This window comes from Dipodomys merriami, unplaced genomic scaffold, assembly GCF_024711535.1.
Source record: "Dipodomys merriami isolate MVZ:Mamm:240054 unplaced genomic scaffold, mDipMer1.0.p SCAF_16, whole genome shotgun sequence".
In the NCBI taxonomy this organism is placed as follows: Eukaryota; Metazoa; Chordata; class Mammalia; order Rodentia; family Heteromyidae; genus Dipodomys; species Dipodomys merriami.
The window spans coordinates 2007269-2021802 of record NW_027202937.1 but is presented as its reverse complement, the minus strand read 5'-3'; the positions used below and the strand labels follow the sequence as shown (position 1 = coordinate 2021802).

At 47.5% G+C, this 14534-nt stretch overlaps 1 protein-coding gene across 2 annotated transcripts in view; it reads right to left on the bottom strand.

The window, feature by feature from the left end:
- Nucleotides 1-4014: 4014 nt before the first annotated feature.
- Clic5 (chloride intracellular channel 5) overlaps nucleotides 4015-14534 on the bottom strand; it is a 101218-nt gene continuing 90698 nt past the window's right edge. For both annotated transcript variants that reach the window (XM_070023608.1, XM_070023609.1), the window contains exon 6: nucleotides 4015-8438. In XM_070023608.1, coding sequence (XP_069879709.1) covers nucleotides 8271-8438 — 168 coding nt within the window. In that variant the 3' untranslated portion in view covers nucleotides 4015-8270. The remainder of the gene's footprint in view (nucleotides 8439-14534) is intronic.

Genomic DNA, 14534 nt, shown 5'->3' with positions numbered 1-14534 from the left:
TAGACAGCTGCCTGGGGCATATGCCTGTAATCCTAGATATTCAGAAGTTGAAGATTGGGAAAATTGTGGTTGGTGGCCAGCATAAGCAAAGTTACCAAGGTCTCCACCAACAAGCTGAGAATAGTGATAAGGATCTATAATCCCAGCTAAATGGTAGGCAGAGATAGGATGATGGCTGTCCAAATGATAATATTCTATCTTAAAAAGTCACTAAAGAGTTTGGATCAAGGCTCAAGGGGTAGAGTACCTGCCTAACAAGTGCATAGCTCTGAGATCAAACCCCAGTACCACCTACCCTCCCAAAATAATAATGATGATATTATAGATAATAAAAGGACAAGGGAAGATCTTCAGAGAGAGTATTGAAAGGCAGGGAACTTGTTGGGACTGGTCAGAGTTTATGGCATGGATTAGTGGGCATAGTAAGGAGAAGTAACTGCTGTTAATAAGTGGTTGGTCTTGATAAGTAGGCAGCTATTTCCTTCACTGACTGGAAAGTTATTCTCAGTCTGTTCCTAGTAGTAATAGGCAAGGATTATTTAGCAGGTGCTAGCACATCAAGTTGAGTTTTTTATATTTGCTCTTTTCTTTGTGAAGAAATTATTCACATTTATATTTCATACAACAAGTAAAAGTCTGGCTGGGCGTTGGTGGATCACGCCTGTAATCCTAGCTACTTAGAAGGCTGAAGATCTGAGAACTGTGCTTCAAACCCAACCCAGGCATGAAAGTCTGTGAAGCTATTATCTACAATTAACCACCTGGAAACTGGGAGTGGCACTATGGCTCAAAGTGGCAGAGCCCTGGCCTTGAGCAAAAGAGCTCAAGGAGAGTACCCAGGCCCCATGTTCAAGCGCTACAACTGACAAAAAGAAAAAGAAAAGTAAAAGTCTTGGAAGATAATTGTTTATGAATTAAAGGTTCTATCTCTGTATGAAGGATTATGGTATAGTCTAAATTATTCTCTTCTGCTTATTTGTATTTTCTAAATTTTCCTGAATGAATATATATTCAGGAAAAATGCATTGGTTTAACCCTTGTTTAGCCAGGTAATTCCAGGATTATGATAACCAGAATTACCCTCACCTTAAAGGTCTTAATGCATTCCTAAATGTAACACCTCACAGGGCACAGTCTTGTAGACGACTTAGAAAGCAGACTGAAATATTACCTAATCCAAACCATGCAATCCAGTGAACATTAGGCCGATTTTCATTTATCCAGCCAGGTAGATAAATGCAGACTGTAGAAGGATTCATTCTGTGGAAACAGATTGGAACCATATTCAGTGAACACAGACACCTGCTCTCTGTCCCCTCCCCACCTCGGGATTATGGAGCAATGGGAGGCCCAGCCCACAGGAAATGAAGAGTAAGATCCAAAGTGAACCCAGAAGGCTGGAACATTGACCCTGCCAGTCACCCACTAATAAATACTTTTAAGCATCTAATATTGCTGAGTATGGGACAAGGTGAGGCCTTGTGGGGAAAAAATTTTGGATAACTTGCATTCCATCCTTTTAGATTTTTATTGGAGAAAGGGTGTAGAGAAGCAAACAACACAGGGAAATAACTGTGGATAGAAACACCATGGCTTGACATCAGACACTGCTCTGCAGCTGACATGGAACTGGTCTCTATTGTGTTACCTGGATTCTGCACTTTTTTTTGTTTTGTTTTGTTTTGTTTTTGGTCAGTCGTGGGCCTTGAACTCTGGGCCTGAGCGCTGTCTCTCAGCTCTTCAGCTCAAGGTGAGCACTCTACCACTTGAGCTACAACGCCACTTCTGGTTTTCTGGTGGTTTATTGGAGATAAGAGTCTCTCAGACTTTCCTGCCCCGGCTGGCTTTGAGCCGTGATCCTCAGATCTCAGCCTCCTGAGTAGCTGGGATTACAGGCATGAGCCACCGGGGTCCGGCTGGATTCTGCATCTTGAGTGCTGTAGACTCCAAAGCCTACATTAGTTGGAGATGAGAAAGTTTGAGGCATGGAGATATTTTATTCAACGAAGATTAAACTGAAATGTTTTCCTATTTATGCTCTTTAATTTTTTTTCAAATTTTGAGTCTATTCTATTTTCTATACATCTGGTGAGCTCCAAGGCCTCAGGATCATCGTGCATTTCGGCGGATCTCATTGCATGTAGGTATGAGACAAATATTATGTGATTTGCCTCCACATTGTAGCCTGAAATTTACTTCAAAAGAAAACAGTTCCCACAGAGAAAAACTACTGATGTCCATGTTTCATTCTGTTTTCCCGGTGACTGGCTTTTCTTTCCCCTTCTTTTTACTAACCAGGGCCACAGAGAGGTCGTGCAATAGATTGAAAGTTGCCTTGAGCTTGATGTTGAGATTACAGAGTCATTCACTGACATCTAGGTTAGGTCTTTGTCCTTGTTTGCAGTCCTGCGGCCCTGGCTTTTCCCCAAGGTCAAACTTGCAAAAGGACCCTGGAAATCCTGGCTGCTAGACAAAAATAAGAGATGCGGCCTACAGCACCTTTGAGTAGAATGAGATGCTGTCCTTCCCCAGTCCTGAGGAACGGGACTCTGCCCTGGTCCATGCTGGGTACAATCATTACCCTTCCAGGCCCCTTAGCTTCTTCACAGAGAGGTAAAGGAAAACAAGCTCCAGAGCCATGAAATCTCCCATGTCCTGGCATGTTCCTGAGTGACTGTGTGGAACAGAGCCCTGCCTTCCATCAGTGGGGCAGGGGCTGATCCCACTGGCTAGTGACACCACCAAAGTTGGCTTCTGTCACACATAGGATGCCCTTTGGCCAGTGGTGAAGACAAACAAGCACCCAGGAAATACCCTCAAACCTTCTGGGGTGAACCATAGAAGACGAAGTCCAAAGTTAGAACCAGTTCCCGAGTTGATTTTACTGATTGGTGACTCCATGGTCTTTCAAGAACCTGGGCCTTTCTTTGGTACTGCCATTGCCCTGTGGCTACTCCATCAAGGCAGCGGCAAACCCAGGCCTCAAGCTACATCTAGAGGCAACACCACAGAGCCATTTAAGGAATCTCTTTCTTAAGAGTAAGGACATCTTCCCAGAGTCCCTCAGCAAGACTGTCCTTTCAGGGCTGGGTAGAACTTGATCTGGAGGGGCCCACCCTAATCCCAAGCCTGCAGGACAGGTTCAGAGCCTGCACCATTCGGGATGGGATCGCTCTCACCTGATTCACATGAGGGTAAGAGAGGGAACAGGAGCAGTGGGAGTATTCCTTTCAGGGCATGCTGGGGGAGGATGGCAAGATGGCCGTCCATCACATCCCCTGGGAGCTCCTGCATGGGAGGCCAGCCTGACCCTCTCATCAAGACCGTCCCAGGGTCAGCTCTGTGATCCTTTTCAGAGACATCTTCTGGCAGGATGGAGGGCCTATGCGCCCTCCTAGTGCGAATGCTCGGGGAAGAAGCTGGGAAGCTATTGTGCTGATGTCAGTGAAAACTGAGCCCTCTGGGAACCTCAGGCAAGAGTCAGTGCTGTGATACCCAGGCTGAGGAATGGAGCCCCTGACAACATGGGCTTCAGGCACAGGCAGACCTATATTCTAAATTGCGTGTGGTAGTCTACCTCTAGGTATGACAATGCAGATAGGAAACACAAAGCCAGAAGAGACATCAATGTAACTGTTACCCAACCTGTGTACAGTGAAAGCGTTTTTGGCTTTGCTTTAAAAAAAAAATGATATTTAGATGGCTACCCGCAAGATCTTTTGCTTTTCCTTTCTCCTTCCTCGTTTCATTTTTCTTTTCCTTCCCTCTTTCTTTTCTTTTTTGTTTCCAGGGCTGAAGATGGAACTTTGAATGCAATGTACGCTAGGTAAGTGTTCTCCCAATGGGCCAGCTTCTCAGCCCCTCCTTAGTTTTGCTTTTTCAAAATGCGCACCTTTTCTTTTATGATGGGAAAATAAAATAACCTTTATTTAGAACAAAGAAAGATCTCACACTTGGCATTCACAAACATCATGGGAAATCCCCACCTTAACCAATACATCTAATAATGACCACTTTTGTAATATTTGAAAATAAACCAATTTTATTTGAATCAGTCAATACCAATCAAGCCTGGGAAACTAATTCATAACTGGGTCAGAGTCATGAGGAAAACACTCCGCTATAGCATCATTAGAAGGCATTGTACATTTATTAAGGCTTGAAAGCAAGGCCTGTTATTTTATTAGCACAGTTACAGGTCTCAAGAAAACCAAGAAATCATCATTCTGAGTAACTTCAGATATTAAAATGCTTGTTCTTTTTTTAAAAAGCAAGGCATTGTTTGCTAAATTAGTTAAATCCTTATCTTATAAAATGGGACACCCAAGTAACCAGGATAATAAAACAAATCCAAACATCATCTTGATATTGTATACTTTAAATATATCCGTAATCAATATTGTGAAATCTTGAACTATGTACAAAAATACCTCAGCTTGTGGAGCCTTAAAACTATTTCATTAAAAAAAGTCAGATTGCTTTTATAGAAACACAGATTAATCCAAACCTTATGCTGAGACAATCTTTAATTGTCCTCTGTAGTGGGGACTATTTTGAAATTTCCTCAAATAACATTGAAAATGTATAGAGGGTTTGGATCAGCCCTAAGAATGAGATGCAAATATTCTGAAAACTGGGCTAGGCAGCTGGGAATACTGACAAAGGAAGAAAGGCAGACATTGGGAGGGGAAGGTTATGCTGTTTGACTGCAAGATAAAAAGCAATCCATTCAGCCTTTTTGCAGAAGGGCTCCAAGGCCAAGGGTGAGCCACACAAGTTTCCATGTCAGAGCATCAGAACTCGGTACTCCCCTTCTTTTTCCAATGCTTTTGTGAGGCTCTTCTTAATATCATTAAATAATAATAGTAATAATAATCAAGGTCCCTTGAGAATGACTGAACTCGGTGTAACCACAAGTTAATATTGTCTCTTTCCCCGGACAGTTGGCAGCGCCTGAATTTGCTATCCTCTTGACTTTGTCCCTGGCCAGAGGGGGTGAACTGCAGAAGCACCTGCTGGACACGTGCTACATCCAGACTAGAGTTTCACTGGGATGGTGAGCTGTTTGCTTGTTTGTTTCTGACCGTTTTAGGGATTAAATTTAGGGTCTTCAGACCTTGAGCTCGCGAGGTGAGCTTGAGCTATACTCACCTTGTGCTTTTGACCCAGGCTTCGGACCACAATTCTCTTACCTCTCCCTCCTGAGTAACTAGAGTTAAAGGTATATACCACCCACATCTGGCTTGTGTTTCAAATGAAGTCTTGCTAACTTTACTCCAGGCTGGCCTCACACTGTGATCTTCTTCCCTCTATGTCCTGAGCAGCTACCAACTATGCTCTGGATCAATATAGATTTTGGTAACATAGTTAATAAAATATGTTCATTAAAATCACATCCAATACCTTCTTTCTGGGCCAAATGAAGAAGTAGGCAGTCCTGGATAAGTGGTTAAGTTTAACTCAGTAATTCTGAGTATGACTAGCTTTCTGCCTCTGCTTTCCACTAACTAACCACCAAAAGAAAAGGTGATGTAAAAGCCAAAGGAGAGAATGGAATACAAAACGAAACAGATTCTCAGGCTAAGTAACTCTGATGTTTGTCCCACTGAATGTGTTCTAAGGGACCAATATTCGGGATCAATTAAGAGGAGTAGGGTCCAAACTACAAACCCCCCAGTCTCCCTGAGTCATCTTGTGGGGTACCAAGACTAGGGTGGCTGAAAAAGATGGTAGGCTGGGCCTGAACAAGGTGAAGGCCAATGGCCAGAGAAGCTAGGGGGTCTGGAGACAAAAGAAAAGGCAACATTATTAATATGATGGTTATTTGTTATACTAGGATACATACAAGATATCACACCTCTAGGTCAATGGTCACTTTGCATTATCTACCAATGCACTGCTGAGATTAAGTACCTCAAAGAGCCTTCTTCCTACCACTCATGCTCCTATTAAAGTGGTTAATAACTGGGCATACCATACCCTCACAGTTATTTACTATATAGTTATTTATAATTATAGTTATTTATTATTATAGTTATTTATGCCAAATAAATGGATAGGAGGGACAGCTAGAGACCATATTCACTTGGTTTGGCCTGTTTGCTTTTAAGGACTGTCCGGTTGATGGATACTAAAGACTCTCACCCATCAGAGCCCTTAGTATTCCGCCACTTGCTCTGTGGACAGCTTCTCCCAGGGCCACCTCTGTGTGGAGTGCTGCCCGATGGGTTGTGACAAGAGTTTGCTTGGGGACCAGAAGATGGTAAGCTGCCTGATAGTCACCTTGAGTGATCTGTGAAAGCCAGGGCAGCGCTTCTGAGAACCATAGGGGCGCGTGCTAACGCCACTTGGTGGAGGCTGGATTAGGTCATTTACCGACACATTTTTTTTTTTCCCCAGAAGGCTCTTTCCTTACCAGTTCTATGTGCTAACATGCTCAGGGGGCAGCTGCAGAGAGACCGCGCCAGGTTCCCTGAGGGCTGGGATGGAAGCCACTGATTGCCTCTAGCTCTCTCAGGTTTAGATAATGTCCCCGTGAGCAGCCTCGCCTTCCTCCTGCTTCCTCTCTTGGCTTTGAGCCGGGGTCACTTAGTTTTCTCCTTTAGAGATCCCTGGTGGCAGGGGGAGCAGCGATTGCTGGGGTTTGCATGTGTGGATGTATCTACAGAAAGGACCCATACTGTCCTGGCCCCTGGGGGCAATGAGCCAGGCCCAGGGAGCGCCCCCACCCCACGAAGCACGGAGGGCAGGATTGTTGGAGGTGAGGCGGGCCCAGCAGATGGATTTCTTCCAGAGCGCTCACTGGCAGGGGGCGGGGGGGGGGGGGGGAGTGGATGATTAGTTCTTTTTCTCTGAGTTTCCTCTGCACAGGTCCCCACGCTCAGGACTGGTGAGCTCCTTGGAAGGTGTTGGAACTCAAGGAGAATGACTAAGAAGAGAAATGTTAACTAAAAAACAATAATGATTGCCTTAAAAAAATTCATCCATAGCAGTTGTGTCTGTTGGAAGGAAAGTTAATCCAGATGAGTCTACAGTGTTCTTCAAGTTCAAGCCACCTGGTTTCCCAGTCAGAAAGGTTTATGGACTTTCTTCTTAAGGTGCTCCAAGATCATGCCAACCCTCTAAGCTTCTAAACATATCTGTGGGCCACAAACAGCTTCGTGAGAGCCCCCAGCCCATGACCTGCATCAAGGAGCAACCTCTTCAAAGACTGGGAAGACAATTTATTTTTGGCCAATGGTTGGGGTTTTTGCTGTAAGATTGATAGTTATATCGCCAGTGCAAGATTGAGATCATGAGTGAAAAGCACAGTCTCACAGTTTACGTGGGAATATCAAGCTCATAAAAGAGCTGCTTTGTCTTTACACAGCCCTCCTCCTCCACCCTCTGCGTTCACTCCTCCCTCTTCCTCATCCACCAGAAGCCGCTCACGAACAAGCACAATCACACCCCAACACTTGGTCTCCAGTGAGCAACTAACTCCTACTCAGATTTGCATGTCCTGTGGCTGCAGACCCCATGGGCCTTTTTGGCATCAACATCACTCCTCAACCATCTCCATCTCACTCCCCCAGGTTGGGATTACCTGCCAGTTTCCTCCCTGGCAAACAAAACCAAGGACTACATGAAAACCGGAGCCAGTTGCACAAACCACATTGCACCATTTCCAGCACTGCATCAAGCTAAGATCGTCTAAAGTGACTTTGTCATCTGGCTTTTGGTGCCATAGGGCAGGAGTGTTGGAAGTTGGGAGGGACCGAGCGATGGGGTTGCAGGGTTGATAAGTTACCCAAAGCCAACCTCAGCCAGGTCCTGTCCCAGTCACTGCTGCTCCTGAGAAGGTAGGGATCTCTCTCTAATGAGAACTAAAGAGACATGTGTCGTTGGCCTTACAGTTACTGAAAGAGAAGGGCAGTATTTCATGTCCATAAAGGATGAGAAGATAGTTTGGTGTTGGCAGAACCAGGGGTCAGTGACAGTGCCACACTTGTGCTCTGTAGCTGACCCCAAATACACAGACCCCAGGTCAGGCTGGCAGGGGAGAGGCTGACTTGTTTTATCCTCTTTGTTGGCCAAATTCTTGAAGTGGTGCTGACCTTCCTTAAAGAAAGGTGGCAGGCTGGAGTTCTGGTGATACCAGCGAGACGTGGCCTGATTCGAAATCAAAGCACAAGTTTCCAGAGGTGATGAGGAAGAGGAATCTGTAAAGTCGAAGGTCTTTGGGAGACCCGGAGCATTTTCTGCAGTGCGGGTGGACAAGATGGCGGAGCTCAGGAGCGGCTGAGGCGCTTGGCCACGTCCGCATAGGCCAGCTCGATCTCGCTGTCCGCCGCACAGGTGTTGGTGAACTCGTCCCGGGCGTAGGCATTCTTGAGGTACCGCCACAGGCCTGTCATCTCAGCCGGAAGGTCGTAGTTGCGGTATTTCTTGGCCACGATCTAAACAGAGATGACAGGATAGAGATGGGGTGAAGGTAGGAAAGAAGTCATCGGGGAGTACTGGGGGGCCTGGCTCCGGGGGAGCTGGCTCAGGCACAGCAGGGATCCCCGAATGCATGGCCACCGGCTGGCCAGCCAAAGCAGAACGCTTGCCTTGCAGAGAGGCTACAGTCTTTCCATTGGATCTTACCATCTATCTCTTAATTAGATAGGATTTGCTCTTTGACCTAGTGGTCCATTGCTAGGATTTTTTTCTTTCCTTGGGAAATAATCATAGATATCCACTAAAATTTAGCTGCATAGTTAGGATGGTTGGAGTATTTAGAATAGCAAAAAGTGGTATCCACCATGAATGCACAACTCATGAGTCATTAACTAATATACAAGAATACAATATAATAATACAATACTAATATACAAGAATAGCACATCAGAGAGCGATGAACAATGATGCTGCTGTTGCACTAAGAAAGAAAAAAGGAGAGGAGGAAGAAGAAAAGAATGAGTTGTAAAATACAGGTCCTCTATGCCAATGGGAGAGGGTGAAGGATAGGGTGAAAGTATTCCATGGACGTATGTGAAAGTGGAACAATGAAGTTGGTTGAGACTGGTCTGGGTGAGGGAGAGGGATGGAGAATGTGAGTCTGACCAAGTTGCGTCATCTTCGTATAGAGACATGTCAAAATGAAACTCCTTGGGACGAGTAGTTGGGGTTAAAAAAAAATGTGAGGAAAAATGCTAAGGCGAGTTAACATGCTAGACACTTTTCGAGATGGACTGGTCCATGTAGAATGTTCCATGAAATGTGAACTGACTAGAAGTAACCACACCGGGTAACTTCTCAGAGCTTTGACTGATTTGCGTCGGGAATGGAGGTGATACGGGAACCTCCCGTGGAGGAATGCATCAGTTCGTGCATATCAAGTACATGGAGGAATTGTGCAACACACAGGAAGTGCTCAACACATACAACTCACGATGACACCCTGAGTCGTGCCATTCACGAGCTCCTACGCATTTGTGTCCAGCTCCTTCACAGATGGCGGTGGGGCCGACTCTAGCACGACCTGCGCCGTACCACCGACGTGGCGCCTGACCTCGTCACCGTGGTGGTGTCTCCTCACCAGGCTGTGCACTCAGAAAACCTGGCTCAGGGTTTGTTTCATGCTGTCATAACAACATGTGAGAATGCTTGTGGGGGGGGGGATTAAAGCAAGGGTCCCTGTGTTCACTATGCAAGGTGAGCAGCATGTTAACAGCAGCACTGGCTTCTGACTCCCTGGCCTTCTCTTTTGGAGAGACAACCTGACCCCTGGGCCTAGCATACCCTGCCCACAGAGCCACTGATCCCCTGTTATAGACTTTTTGCCTTTTTTAAAATTTTAAGTTTGCCCCAGCGCTGGTGCTGAGTAGCATCCTTAGAAAGCTGCACCCAGGAGGAAAATAACGTCCTCTGGCGTGAACAGCGTCTTCTCCTGCATCCTTAGGATGCGTTTCCCCTTTCCAGGAGCCTGCGCAACCTTCTATTCTCAGTCACGAGTACTGCGTGTCTGTGCCCGCTCTTTGTCCAGCCCTGTCATGCCGGGACCCCTCTAAAAATGATAATCATGACATTGATTGAGTAGGGAAACAACCACAGCAAACACTGGTTCACACTGCACGCTGTTCAGCTATTGCCTCAAATAGTGCTTTTCATACACCGCAAGCTACTTAGACCTTCAACACTCAAAGGAAAGGGTCTTTCATATTCCCTTTTTACATATCCCTAAGTAAGTAAGGATTCAATAAAGAGTTGGATTTAATCTTTACTGTCTTCGGTTATCTCAATATCAGACAAGGCTCCTCTAGTATCATAGAGATTAAAAGTCTTTGTGTGTGTGTGTGTGTGTGTGTGTGTGTGTGTGTGTGTGTGTGTGTGTGTGTTAGAAGGAAATGGGTCCAGGGTATCATGCATGCTAGACAAGCACTTTTCCAGTGAACCACATCCTCAGCTCAAATCATTTCACTTTAAGGGCAGAAGCTCTTTAGCAGTGGACCACCTGAAGCCAAGAGAGAGGAAGGGATTTATATCTATACCACGTTGAGTGAGCACTCCCTAAACCCCTGCCTACTGAATCATTGTGAATATTGATCACAGACCCTACGTTCCAGGCCTCAGCTCCTTCCACCGTGCTTCGTTGCCCTGTGTAAATGGTAAAGGAACCGGCCAGCTCAGGACCACTCTTATGCCGCTGGGAAGCAGAGAAGAGGCGACTCTGTGGTGGTTTGACCTGCTGGAGGCTGAAGAAGCTGACTTGGGCTCAAAGGCCTTATCACATGGTGTCATTGCTCCCCTTCAAGGGTAGCGAGGGCCTCGCCTGGCCACCGTGGTCTTCATCTGTAACCTGGACCTTGTCTGTGTGAGGGTGGTGGAAGGGAGTCTGCCATCTCTGAAATCCCCTTATCTATCTCAGAGTCAGGCTTTGTAACAAGACAACGTCAGAGTCACACACACACACACACACACACACACACACACACACCAGCCCCAGGCTGAGAAAATTGCTTTACAAACGAATTCGTCTGCCCCATCATTTAGAAGCTCCCAGAACTGTCACGTGATTCATCTGACTGCCCTGGGAAAGAGGTGTGTCAGCTCCACTCTGCTCTGTGCATGGCTCCCGCGTTTCTGCACGTTAGTGACGGGTGTGCCTTTTCTCCTAATCAGAGCATGCCAGAGAACCTTCGCCTGTCTTCCGACTCACCTTCCGTTTCCTTCCTGTTGATATGGGGCTTGAACTGTGCCTCTCATCTCTGTGGGCCTGTGTGGCAGTGACTGGAGAGAGAGCCTGTAAGACCCAAGGCAGTGTGTGTGCGCATGCATGTGCACGTGCACGCGCGCGTGTATGTGTATATGTGTGTGTGTGCGTGTGCACGTGTGTGTGCGTGCACACGTGTGTGTGTGTGTGTGTGAAGGCTGCCCCTCCCATTCGAGTTTTCAGTACTTTCTCATCACAGCTACGAAGCCAGCTTGCTCTTTCACCCACACAGCTAAAACCTGCTCAGAAAGGTCCAGCACACACACAGCAGCAGCTCGCCCGCAGAGGTCAGGTTCCCTCCCCCCGCCCGCCCCCCCACCCCCCCTCCCCCCCCACCCTCCCCCCCCCGCCTCTGATCTGGGGTCCCAGAGAAAGCCATGCAGCCCTTCCACCTCCAGAGGCCCAGGATTCCGCTCCCAGGGCCGCTCCCTAGCAGGGCGGCTGCATGAGCGAGCCTTCACCCTTCCCAACTGCTCTCTTTGTTCTCCCTGTCGGGGGGGGGGGGGGGGGGTGGAGCCTGGTCATACATTAGGCTTTCCAGGTACTTCACGATAGAATACTTCCCCACATTAAATTCTCTAAGTTAAAATAACTGGGATATGGTAGCCCCCCAAGGAAACCATCTGCCATGTTCTGTCCAGTTTCGGGGTGGCCAATGAGCAAAAGCGATGATTTCATGAGGTCATGAGCTACACGAAGCCAGCACCTGCTACCACCTCCCCTCTGCTCACGGCAAGATGCCCCACTGCCTTTGGGACAAAGTGGTCTTGACACATGCGCAGATCCTTGCAAGAATGGCGGTCTGACGGAGGAAACGTGCTAGAAATGACCAGCATGAAAAGGACTTAAAGCTAAGTGAAGCCATCTAAGGACTATGACTTGAAAATAGCTGAAAGCCTATCCCTGAATCTGTATGTGTATTTCCTCTGCGTATCTCTCTTCCTGTTTGCCTCAGGAGCTGCTTGTGGCCATTGTGTGCTGCAGCTGGAAAATACCTGGAGACACCTTTCCCACTGGGCCCCCAGGCACCCCGGGCCCTGGTGGCTGAGCTGATCCTTGCTCTCAGGTTCGCTTGACTTGCAGAGATGACTATAAAAGGGAGCCAGACAGTGGAAGTTCAAACCTGGCTCTCTGTGGCATTGAGCCAGGACTACTCAGCATCCACGGCTGGAGAAGGACCTGAGAGGAAGCAGGCGGGAATGAGCAGGTCAGGATGCACACACAGGCAGCTCGCACGTCCGTAGGAACGTCCATGCTCATGTTCTGAATTTGCTGTTTCATATGAAAACAGTTAACTCCCACCGCCCAGATTAAGTTTTGGCATCGGAGGCCCAACTGGAGGCCTGACTTGGCTCTCCCTTCACTCGTCCTGCACCGCGAAGGTTTGCCAGGCCCCTGGATCTGATAAGCTGGATCAGCAGAAATCCAAGGAGACAGGAGTGAGGCCCAGCTCTGTCCCCGATCGGGTTATCTCCTGGTCTGATTCCCGCTCTGCCAAGCAAACGCACCACTGAACTTCCTCTGAGGACAGAAGATGAACTTAGTCATCCAGAGCTCGGAGGAGCTGAAGCAATGGGAAGAGGACATAGAAGGCCACAAGTCTGCCTTCTTCAGCAAAGTGTTCCTAAGTGGCTCATCGCCACACTTTAGAATAAGAGAGGAGGAAGAAAGGAAGAGGAGGAGTGAAGGGAGGGGATCCATACTTCTTCTGCATGAAGAAAACAAATCCCCAAACAATCAAAATACAAACCCTCGCTCACCCTGCCACGTGGGGGCAGATAGAGAACTAGAACTCGGGAGGCCTGAACTGTCCTTTCTATTACTCCAGTGGTAGGCTGCAGAAGAGTCATTTACCCCAGTGACGTTACTGAGAAAGTAAATCACATGTTTGGGAGGGGGCAGTAATTAATTAATTAATAACTTCAAGGTGATGCAACTTGGCTGGACCTACAGGAAGCACTGGGTTGGAATGCACTGTACCATTCCACCCTATACACACCTGGTTCCTTCCATATTTCCTATGCTAACCCTCGTGTGGGGAACACTAGTGTGTGCCCAGCTAGCTGGTGAGTACAGCAGAGGCCGGTGTGAGATGTAGTTAGAGAGAAGCCCGCATGTCCAGTGCTCGGACTTCAGCTGGAAACAGTAGGCATAGCTGCTCAAGGACTGGATTGGCTTCCTCTCCATGCAGGGCAGAAACAAACGGAGTGTCATAAAGCAGACTCGAGGTGATCTAATGATCAGTGGATGGGTGTTTATTTAAAGGCAATCGGGGCCCCATGATTGTGCTTGGAGAAGGCCCTGTACTCTAAGAGCTTTCCATCTGACTGATCTGACCAAACGTGGACATGTGTAAAAAGCAGGGGAAAGTATGGCCAGAAGACCCAGTTAAAAGTCAGAAATGGGCCAGGTGCCAGTGGCTTACACCTGTAATCCTAGGTACTCAGGAGGCTGAGATCTGAGGATTGAGGTTCAAAGCCAGCCCAGGAAGGAAAGACCGTGAGACTCTTATCTCCAATAAACCACCAGAAAACCAGAAGTGGTGCTGTGGCTCAAAGTGGTAGAACACTATCCTTGAGCTGAAGAGCTGAGGGACAGTGCCCAGGCCCAGAGTTCAAGCCCCATGACCGGAAAAAAAAAAAAAAAAAAAGAGTTAGAAAAGGATGTGGGAAATGGCAGATACAACAGATGAAGGCGAGCAGAGTCGTTCAGTGATGCTCCAAGGAACAACACTTTTACTCCAACCAGGACAGGACACTGCGATCACGGGAGCCTCACAACACAGTAAGCCTGGGAGCTGAGGCAAAGGGTTCCTCATCACCTAGAAAGATGCCTGTGCGCTGTGAGGCTGCGTGGAAGTCTTCACTAACACAGCGGAAAGCAGATCGGTGTGGGCACAGAGACTGTTCAAGATGCCCTGGGAATTTCCGCGTTAGAGTCGTAATCATGGAACTCTCAGATGCTAGCCATGACTCGTGGTGCAGCTGCCCTAATAATGGTTCAAGGGGAGATGCTCCTCCCTTTCCCCCTTGAGACCTCCATCTTTCCAACTGGCAGGGGAGGACGACAATTTGTTGCTCTGCTCGGGCCTGTGCACAGAGGAGACGTGAGAAGATACCTAGGTGGGGATGGATCTATGCCCACGGGAGGATACAGCCGGCGCCAAGTCCAGGAAGACCAGTCCACACTGGAGTGACGGAACCACATACCACAATGGCGGTCCTGCTGATTCCATGCTGAGCCACTACACTACTACCTTGTGTTGACTCTCCCAGTAGCCAGAGATGTTATCACCTCA